The sequence below is a fragment of the Juglans microcarpa x Juglans regia genome, chromosome 5D (assembly GCF_004785595.1).
Source record: "Juglans microcarpa x Juglans regia isolate MS1-56 chromosome 5D, Jm3101_v1.0, whole genome shotgun sequence".
NCBI classification, from domain to species: Eukaryota; Viridiplantae; Streptophyta; class Magnoliopsida; order Fagales; family Juglandaceae; genus Juglans; species Juglans microcarpa x Juglans regia.
Window position 1 is genome coordinate 4488639 of NC_054602.1, and position 10934 is coordinate 4499572.

At 39.9% G+C, this 10934-nt stretch overlaps 1 protein-coding gene across 3 annotated transcripts; it reads left to right on the forward strand.

The window, feature by feature from the left end:
* Positions 1 to 842: 842 nt before the first annotated feature.
* LOC121265179 (F-box protein At2g32560-like) lies at positions 843 to 5705 on the forward strand. Of its 3 annotated transcripts, XM_041168690.1 has the most exons (6): positions 843 to 1889; positions 2072 to 2151; positions 2443 to 2615; positions 2827 to 2953; positions 3509 to 3542; positions 4093 to 4175. In XM_041168690.1, the coding sequence occupies exons 1-5, from the start codon at positions 1233 to 1235 to the stop codon at positions 3534 to 3536; spliced, it is 1065 nt and encodes a 354-aa protein (XP_041024624.1). In that variant the 5' UTR covers positions 843 to 1232; the 3' UTR covers positions 3537 to 3542; positions 4093 to 4175. The 3 variants fall into 3 exon arrangements, with proteins under 3 accessions (XP_041024624.1, XP_041024623.1, XP_041024622.1); XM_041168689.1 differs by lacking the exons at positions 3509 to 3542; positions 4093 to 4175 and adding an exon at positions 5268 to 5705 and having other exon boundaries at positions 846 to 1889; positions 2827 to 2901; XM_041168688.1 differs by lacking the exons at positions 3509 to 3542; positions 4093 to 4175 and adding an exon at positions 5287 to 5705 and having other exon boundaries at positions 872 to 1889; positions 2827 to 2901.
* Positions 5706 to 10934: the final 5229 nt, after the last annotated feature.

A 10934-nucleotide genomic window follows, 5' to 3' on the forward strand; every position in this document is an offset into this window, starting at 1 on the left:
TTTTATCTCTCACAATATACACTCACACTTTGCATCTCTTTATTCACTCTAAAACTGCTGAGAACCCCTACAAGGGATTAAAATATTACATATTTATAAAAAATGACGTTAGAAACCTTAATCGACAAAAAATGTCATTTGCTCGAGTGAACAACTAATGAATATTGACTCGAGCGATGTGTCGAACATAATTCGAGCGAATATCAAGATTTGTGTATTGTTTGAGCCTACTATCGTGTGAGACTCGAGCGAACTTGTGAGTTGAGTTTCGCTTGAGTGTGTGTTGAGTTTCGTTCGAGCGTCAAATCAAACGACAATCAAACAAATTCATAGATTGTGTATTTTCTACTCTCAAACTAGATTCCACGTGCAACCCAACATGTTGCGTTCTCGTTCCTCGGCTGGGCATTGGTTTGCCCAGCAATTTGTGTCGTTCTGGTAACTGGTACGAGGGTGTTGGAGTTTGGTGGAAGTTAGGCAGAAGATCGGGCGGTGGGAGAAACTGGGAAGGACCCCACTTCAAATTTATCCTATCTTAGTCAATCATCGAGCTTTATGCTTCAAACTCGGTTTTCTTTTCTGATTAAATTTCAGATTTCTTGGCAGCCTAAAACTCTATGGTGGCTGAATTCACCTAACTCTGGTCAAAAACCAACCCACCCATATCTGTCCTGGATAATATTTCCGTAAAATTTGGCTAAACTCAGAGATTTGGATGTGGGGGCTCCTCAGATATTATTCTTATTTGCCTCGAAAAGAAAAAGACATCCTCAATCTCTATTTGACGGCTGCCCGTCTGCCCCCACACTGGCTGTACACTGTTGGTTCTCCGAGTGGTGGGAATTCGCTGTATGTGGATGCCAAATGCACTGAAGAAGCAGCCTTGCCGTTTGTTCTTTTGTTTTAATTTTTGCCGTTTGCGCTATTACGGCTCTTGTCGGTTGCGGTGTCTACAGAAGCCCCTCGTTTAAAACGCATTAATTGAGGTCTGCTCGACAACTCCGACCCATTCCGCCGAACTAGAACACACTTTCCTTTCATTGGTGGATGTCTCTTTGTCGAAACAAGGAAGAGAACCATAAAAATTATTTTTCAATTTGGCGCTTTTACTCATATATAATGGTAGCAGTCAACCATTGTTTCATTTGCGATTGGCTCCTCCTAATTCAATCTTCTTTTCATTCGGTGCCGAAAATCAGATAGACCCATTTGATAACTTAAAACTCAATACCATGCTTTACTTCATAATTTCTTGTGTATCATTCATCCTCCTCTCCAAGTCTTTCACTCACAAGCCACTCCCTCCATGGAAGGGTGAGATGAAGCTGTTGTTACCTTGGTGTTGGGGGGAGTTATCAAGTTTTCTTGTGTCCCGGATCAAGAAAAGAAGGCTTGCTAATATTTCCTTTCAAGTACCCATGTTCATGCCATTTAAGAAGATGGGTCTCAGTTCAAAGGTAGAGCATGTTGAGGAAGATGATAGTTCTCTCTTGGATTTGCCTGACCTGGCCTTGGAATGCATTCTTGACCGGCTTTCGCCTTCTGCGTTATGTAATATGGCAGCAGTCTGTAGTTATTTGAGGGATAGATGCAGAACAGACCATTTGTGGGAGAAACACATGAAACACAAATGGGGTAAATTGATTGGTGATGCTGCTTATCGAGAATGGCAATGGCATGTAGCCACAAGCCCAACCCTCTTGGATCAAAGCAAGAAAAAAGGGTTTTTCGAATCCCTCTCAGGGTTATGGGCTTTTTTTTGGTTTAGACCCAAGTTAGAAAGCAGCAGCCACGCAAGGAGTTATTTACAGGTTGATTCGATCATGGCTTGGTATCTCTCTCTTGAAAGTGGCAAGCTATGGTTTCCGGCTCAGGTCTATAATCGCGAGGTAAGTGGCTGCAACTAGCCAACTAAATTATTCCGGTTGTAACTCTGCTTATTCTTCTAACAATACCTCCTTGTAGTCTTGTACTTTAGTTTCTACTCCTTATCCATATTTAGTCAGTGACAATACCATTGCTTCTTTGAATGTTGAACAATTCAATAAAATCCTTTGTATTTTCATTGCAGAATGGTCATGTTGGTTTTATGCTGTCATGTTATGATGCCCAACTCAGATATGATTCGCGGACTGACACTTTTCAGGCAAGGTATAGGAAAATAGGCTTTCTTTAAAAATGACTCCATGAACTTTTGTCAATTCACTGGTGTCTTTGTCGGGTTGAGAGAAGTACATATTTTTATGCAATTATATGAAATCTCAAATCTTCAAAACTAAACCTGATGGAAACCTTTCCTTACATATTTTTTGTTTTGCTAAATATTTGATAAAGATTTTTGACTTTGCAAATGATAGTGATCAACATCGAAATTGAATTTGCATGTGCTAAGCTTATCTTAACTGCAGAGCACTGTAACTCAAAACGGATGTTTTATTTCAGATACTCACCTCATGGGCGGCGGACAACAGAGGAAAATATACAGTGGGATAGGCTAAGAGCACCACCAGTTGATACTCTCCCGCATGTTCTTCATGCCTCTGATTGTTTGAGTGACTTGAAGCCCGGAGATCATATTGAGATCCAGTGGAGAAGAAAGAAAGAATTCCCACATGGTGTGTTTCTGAACCAGTATGCTTTTATGAGGTTTCTGCCTTTAATTTCAACAGCTTGTTATGCAGCATCAGGTCTCATTTCTTGTAAATTTCCCTGTTGGTTTGAAATCCAGATGTATTTATTGTTAATGTACAATAAATTGTCAATTGTCATGATCTATTCCGTCACCTGTAGATAACAATATAATAACTTGTTCTGAATCAATTTCAGGTTGGTGGTATGCTCTCATTGGTCATTTGGAACGCTGCAACGGGAATGAGGATCACTGCCGCTGTCATCATAATGGTGAGAAGATCGTCTTAGATTCCGTAGTTGTTATGAAGTTTTCTTTTATGAGTTTGTATCAGGTGTGTGAAATTGTGTTAATGGGTCATGTTCGTGTTGTGTTAAGACATGTATATTATATTATATGGGTCACCCGAACACGACCCATTAACATAACGGGTCGTATTATATTAATCCGTTTTGACCCGTTAGTGAATACCCCGACCCGACCTGACCCGTTTCAACTCGTTGATGTAAATGGGTTGAACAGACTCGAAATTAACCCGTTTGACCTGATTAAGTTTAGCTTAATTTTATATAAATGTTAAAATCATAATATCTATAAAAAAAATATTAAACTAACTACAAATTCAAAATTATAGTCCAAACAATAAAAGTATCGAAATTAAAATCCTAACAATTTTATTTTTAGGTATAAGGGTATAATTGTAACTTTAAATTTCTCAAGGGTCGTAACGGGTTGACCCATTATCAACCTGTTAAGCAATCGTGTCTTAACGGGTAAATCGGTTTTGACCCGAACCCGTTAAGACAAAACTCAAACCCGTTATTATCGTGTCATTTTCGTGTTGGGTTAACGGGTCGTGCCATATATTGTCACCTCTAGTTTGTATTACGGAGGAGGGTATACGTAGTTTACATTATTTTTATAAAAAAGTATTGGCATCAGTCCACTGTTTGGGATCATCCAAAACATACCATAGTAAAATGACCAAAAACACTCGCAACAAAACCTATTTCCCTCATTTCAAAATTCATTTTTACTTACTCTCCCCACCACCTGTGTGGGCAGTCGGTGTGGGCTAGGAAAGGAGGGTATGGCCGAGGGGTGGACGTCCGGCATGCTTGTGGGCGGCGACACGCGGCTGTAGGTGGCGGAATGTGAGCCGCGACGTGGGTGCGTGGGGTTGGGCTACGGGCATGCGTGTGGAGGAGCTACGGGTCTCAGGCTGGGGGAGGAGGACGGGCTTGGTGGTGGTGGTCGGTGGCTGCGGTGGGAGGCCGAATCGGCGGCGGATCTAGGCTGCGACGGGGACACAAGTGAGAAGAGAGAAACGGGAAGGAGAGGGGGAAACGGGTGAGAAGAGAGAAACGGGGGAAAAAAATAAACTGTGACACGTAAGGTGTGCTACGGATCAGCCTCTGTTCTACGGATCAGCCGCAAATAGAGGCTGATCCGTAGCATTACTCTTATTTTTATTAAGTAGACAACTATTTGGTATCAGTTTTCCTTGTTGGACCATGCAGGACTCTTTTCCTATTAACACTTAGTTGTGTCCAACATCTTCTGCATGAACCAGCATTCACACATCTTTCGCACAAGCATGGAGACTAATAGTTCACTTTATTTTATTGCACAACTGAGAAAAAGAGAAAGCACCTTTGTAGCTTCTTCTAATGTGCCTATTGTGAACGTATTACTTCATTGATGAAGTTAAGATATAATGCATTTTGAGCCATAGACATGTTATATGATGTTGTCAGATAAACTCAAACATGTATACAAGTATTTATTGAACTACATATATAGTTTTTGCTTGTCTATTTCTCGCCATAGTAGAGTGGTTCAGGTAGTTGGGGACTTAAAATGAAGGATAAGATAGAGGAATTTAGAGGAGTTGAGATTTAAATCTTCCTTCTTACAATTTAAAACACAGCAGCGTGATTGTTCAATAGAATTTGTCTGTCATGGTATCAAAGGCTAAAATATTATATATGTCAGTCACCAGCATTGGTAGGGGCGTCTGATGCAGATGTCCATGATCCAAATGATAATCAGTACAGCTGAGAGTACAGCTTTTTGTGTAGGGTACACCAATTATTAATGTTCAGGTTGCTGTTTAGGGTTCACCTATTATTACTGTTTATATTGTTGCTGCTGCTGCTGCTGCTGTTGTTATTGTTGTTGTTGTTGTTGTTGTTGTTGTTGTTTTTTTTATCATTATCTTGTTTAATGTATGAACCCTCAGTTTAATCTGAGTTGTCCGAGTGATAATAGTTTCTATCAAAAGGTATTTTATCCTTGTGCTTGCGCTGCTTTTCAATCAAATTAATTTTTCCCCCTTCAGGTATTCCGTTTTGGCTAAATTATGCATATAAATTTCCACCAGACACCTTGGAGTTTATAGTATTATTTTTGTAACCACCATCTTTAGGCACCTCGGGGCTGTGTGTTTCATTGTTTTTACTTCCCTTGAGTAGGTAAGCAAGTGGCCAATTCACTGACAAAAATGTCTGATGAATTTCTTCTAAAATGTTCTTGCCTTAATCTGTGGTTATTTTTCAAGCATGTCAGTAGTAGCATAATTGGATCCTTTTCTTTTCTATTTTTCTTTTTTAAGTTTTTGTTGACAACTTCCTATAAGTTTCTCATGTTGTTGACAGACAATGTGATATTGGAGTTCAACCAGTATACCCCTGGCTCACGATGGAGACGGATGGTGATAAACAGGAAGGAGCATCAGGAGGAAGGCAATGAAGCAGATGGCTTTTATGGTGGAATTAGGAAGCTTTATGACAAGGAGGAGATTGCAAGGTGGAAGCGTCTTTGGCCAGCTCAAATCTTGGGATAGAATAAGGAATGTCCACCCTTACTCATGACTACTTTGTAAATAAGCTCCCTCTTGTTTTTTCTCTAGAGTTGTGTTAAAAAGAGCTCATTGTCATAGAAGTGATTCAAAGAGGATGAAGATTAGGCTTGATTATTTCGGTTCTCCACAGAGAAGCCTTGAACATATGCAAATACAGTGTACCATATATTACCATAACATTATAATTTCCCAATGAAAGTTTTACTCAAATAACTCGCTGACTAGTTTTGTTGTTATTTGTGTTTTACACATCCTTGCGGAAAACCACGACTGCTTCTGTTTGGACAGAACTTCAGTTTGAGAATCTCAGTGGTTTTCTTAGTTAAGTGACACTTTTTCATCTTTGGTGTGGATAATCTGCAAAGAAATGAAAAGATGACCTTCAGAATATGCAGTGAAAAGATTATTTTTAGTAGCTCAGTTCTCAATCTGTGTAATTATTTACCAGGCCTAGTCTAATGATAATTCTGCAGACAGTCGATTACATCTTTGGAAGGCCATTTCCTGGATGGTTTGCTTGTTAAACTGCTCTTAACTTTTTCCATTCTTTTGGTCTGTTCTTCTTTCCATGTTTCTATTATTTTTCATTGGCACAACTTGGCTCTTTTTATTTGGGTATTTCGCTACTTGACATCATTGGTATAATACTGTACATCACTCTAAATTAGTTCGAGCCGGCTAGCTTTGAATATGTGATGAGAGGTGTGTCGAGCACGCAAGATCTTAAACAGCTTTGCTCATCAAGATATTATGGGTTGATAAGCAATGCCACCTTGACAAATCGGACCTGCCCTGTTCCGAATAGGAAGCAAGGTATACCTACAATAATCAACGAGTATACACCAACAGCTTGGTTGGAAGACAAACTTCTTTTTAATCTTGCATGAATGGCAGATCAGACCTATGTTTCTTGATTTCAATAGGACTCTTACAATAGTTGTTTCATCTATTATTATCTAAAAGCAATCAAATCTTAGTGACTGAACAAAACCAAGAAACAACCTCATTAAAATTAGACAACTGGTTTTCTCTCACTTTGTTGAGTTGGTTGGTGTTTTCTCTGTACAATCTAAAATTCCGTACAACAAAAAACTCCGATGAGGTCTATTGGGATTCAGTGGTGAGTTCATAGCAGAGCAGTGATTTGTAGGTGTGGTAGAGCAGATGGGTTCAGAAAAAAATTAGTCATGAATGAAAAACCTTTTTTCTTCTTTTTTTTGTTTTGGTTTTTTTTTTTAAAGGATGGAAACTCCTTGCTCATAATAGAGAGAAGCTAGAAAATAGTGAAGGAAGTGAGACTTGGGATGGTATCGATGAAATGGTTTGCTAAAGCTTTGGAGGAGCGTTTGAAGGGGGAACGAAGGATTTTTACACTACATCAAGGGAGGGTGCCAAGAGCTTCATTGCACTTAAGTGTTCATATGCTAATGGTCGACTCATGATGCTAGCAGAGTACAGTAGGGGTGGAAGGCAAAATGTTATACTTAAACTTGATGATATGGAGGGAATGAGTTGGAGGAGGTTAGCAGATGCACTAAAGGAAGCTATAGCAGGGGAGGGCACCGTGTTGAGTAACACTGGTGGAACATCATAGAGACCATCGAGGGTGGGAACCCAAAAACAAAGTATGCCTTATAGGGAGGCTCTGGTGCAGTTGACGGAGCCAGTGTATCCCCATGAGCAAATGCGTGGAGTGGCTGGCGGTGGCTTAAAGCAAGCCACTGTGAGACACACTCATGGTAAGGGGATAAAAATGGCCCTTCACAACAAGGGTACAGTACGTGCGCACTGGAAGGGAGGCAGTGGCAGGCCCGTTGTCGAAATGGCAGGCAATGGCATGCACAATACCTTGAAGGACATACAATCTCAATTGACAGCTTTGCAGGAGAAAGTGGTTGCTTTAATACGCTGCGTTGAGGAGGATAAGGCAGTGGGTTTAGGCTATGTAGCAGAAGGGTGTCATGGGCCTATGAAGCTTTACTTTGGGCTTCAATCTGTGGGACCTAATAAGGACCCAATGGACCTGAGACGATAAGTTGGGCCTCGACCTGTGGGGCCATCGAAAAGGAATGGATTGGCAGGCAATGGGCCTCAGCTTGTGGGGGAGAATAGAGGGAAGGCCAAAGCTGATGCTCAGCCCGTGTGGAGAATCAGAGACGGAGACAAGGCGAGGCCTTCCACCTACGGGAGGCAACTGACCTTGGAAAAGGCCCCAATAGACTTGACACTGGTTGCAAAACCTTCGACGGGGGCTCAAACAACGGAGGTGATAGGGGGAAGTTGACTGCAGTAGAACCAGAACTGGATCTTATTGGTGTTGTACCGTCAGACATTGGATCTCAGACCCAGCAAGGATAGAGAAGGCTGATAGATGGAAAGGGTGAGTCCCCACCTGAGATCCAAGTGGTTTCCCCTTTGATGAAGGTTGCACAACACCTTGAAGTAGCACAGGTGTTGTTTTATGAAGTTGAGGGTACTAACGAGGCCACGGTGGGGCCTTATCAGATGTTGTTGTCTGTAAGTGACCCCTCTAAGTGGTATGGTAGTCACAATGGTTTTGGGGAGAAGTGAGAGTGCTGTTGGAGTCATAGTGGACACCCAAGAAAGTGATAGACATGTTCGGGGAGCCCGTACCCCTCAATTTTTTTTTGCCAGGTCAGTATAGCGTTTCCAATTCAGTTTTGCACAAGGTGAAAGAAATGCAACATTGTGTGAGAATTGAATGTGAGGGTTTTGAGGAGCAATTCATGGCCTTGCTCACAGCCATTGAAGTTGGACATGTTCACCAAAAGAAATCAGGTTCTAAAAAACAGAGTGAGCTCAAGAGACTAACTCGGTCTCTAAACAATGAGGGCAGTTCAAGCCTAAAATTTACAACATGAGTGGAAGGCAGACATTTTTACAAAGCCTAAAATTATTTCTTGGAACGCCCAGGACTTAAAGAGGCAAATAAGCATTTTCGGATAACAAACTTACTATGTGAGTGGAAGGCAGACATTGTATGTATACAAGAAACTAAGCTGAAATATATTATAAGAAGAATTGTTTGAAGTTTATGGAGTTGCACTTATGTGGATTAGGCCTACTTAGCATTTAATGGGGTTTCCAGAGGTATATTAGTTATGTGGGATAGAATGGTGGTAGAGAAAATGGAGGAATTCATTGGGCTGTACACAGTGGCATATTCTTTTAAGAATGTGGAAGACAAATTTTTGTGGGCATTTACTAGTATTTATAGGCCGAACTCAATTAGCAATAGAAAACTTCTATGGGACAAAATAGTAGGAGTTCAATGTTGGTGGGACCTACCATGGTGCATATGCGATGACTTTAATGTTACAATATTTCTAGGTGAATGGTCAAGAGACAGTAGGCTGTGACCTGCAATGATGGAATTCTCGGAATGTATTTTTGACTTGGGTTTGGTGGATTTTTCACTCATCGTCGAAGCATACACGTGGTCTAATCATCATACGTGATCTAGACTGGACAAATCTTTAGTTTCGTCGGAATGGGAGAGTCATTATCCGAACCTATATCAAAAGAGGTTGCCTCGCTTTTGTTCGGATCACTTTCCTATCTTGTTGGATTGTGGTGGTATTCAAGGAGGATGTTGGTATTTTAACTCAAAAATATGTGGCTGAAAACTGAAGGTTTTGTGGATAGGGTTAGACAATAGTGATTTTCATATAAGATTCACGGCACTTCTAGTTTCACTTATGCAGGTAAGTTGAAAGCTTTGAAACAAGATTTTTTTGAACACTTGCTTACTGAACAAGTGGGATGGCGGCCAAACCTCAATGGACTAGCCTTTGCGTCCATAAAGCCACAAAATATTTCTTGGTTGGAGAGACCCTTCAAGGAGTTCAAGGTCTTTGGAGTGGTGAGGAAAATGGTTACAAAGCACCTGGCCCTAATGGATTCTCTATGTGAAAGATGATTTAATGAAGGTGTTTCATGAATTTTTTTTAGTTGAAAATTTTGAAAAAAGCATACATGCCACTTTTAGTGCTCTTATTCCTAAGAAAATTGGGACAATGGAAGTGAAAGATTATCAACCTATTAGTCTTGTGAATGAGGTGTATAAAATATTATCTAAGGTGCTTGCAAACCGCCTAGGGGAGGTGTTGGAAAAGATCATTTTGAAACCCCAGAATGTATTTGTAAGGGGTAGACAAATCTTGGACTCAGTTCTCATCTTCAATGAATGCCTAGACAATAGATTAAAATTTGGCAATAAGGGGATCTTATGTAAGTCGGATATGAAGAAAGCCTATGATTGCGTGAATTGAGACTTCTTAATATGCTTGTGTGGGAGGTGTGGATTTGGGGAGAGATATTGTTCTTGGATCAGATAGTGCATCTCAACAGTGAACTTTTCAGTGTTGGAAAATGGTAGTCCAGTTGGTTTCTTCAATAGCTCGAGGGGCCTAAGACAAGATGATACATTGTTCCCACTTTTGTTTGTCATTGTTATGGAGGCGCTTAGCAGAATGATCCCGACCTTAGTTAACAATGGTTTTGTGGCTAGATTCTCAATTGGTGACCCCAATAGGGGTATTCTAAACATTTCTCACTTATTGTTTGCAGATGACACACTATTTTTTGTGAGGTAGAACAAGGCCCATATGTGGGCATTGAGGGCTCTCTTACTGTAACACTCCGCTCCTCATGGTTAATAATAAAGTCACTTTTAAAAACATTCTAGGGAGTCGGAGTACTACTACTGAACCTTGACTTAAAAATATTTTCTCTTATTTTAAAGGAATCGTCAGGTACAAAGATTCTATAAATAAAATAATTCTTTATTAAAATACTGAGATCATAAAAGAGGGTGCGCAGAAGTATTTATTAAAATCTCTTAAACCTCGTGCCATAAAGATAATAACTTAAAATCTTTGAACATAATTTAGGTCATTGTCACGCCTCCTTGGAATAAGTCTCATCTTGCAGCTCTATCGTCATAATAATTCCAACTTGAGGTGGTTTAAAAACATAAAAATAAACTAAAATGAGTTAATGACTCAGTAAGAAACTCATTATAACGTAAATATACTTGACATAAGATTTTTCAAAAAATATTTTATGCTAAAAACTTAAAAAATCATGATCATTCATGCATATGCTTATATCATGCATGCGTTGTCTTGAATTATCTAACTTATCATACTTATCTTACTAGCCCACACACTTAACGTTGTGTGCAACGTTGTGCACCGACCCCACATCATGCTGTCATAATGGGAGCCACTAATAATATTCTAGCATATTATAGTGGACCATGCTTAGGTTTGTGACTTGCACATCTACCCATAAATTTGCATTTTTACCATGTATTTGAATGACCATCTGATTTACTGTTCTGAGCTTATCTTACACTTAATCTTATAAAAATTTACGTGTCTTATGCAATGTGGGAGGCATAATACATATATAAATATA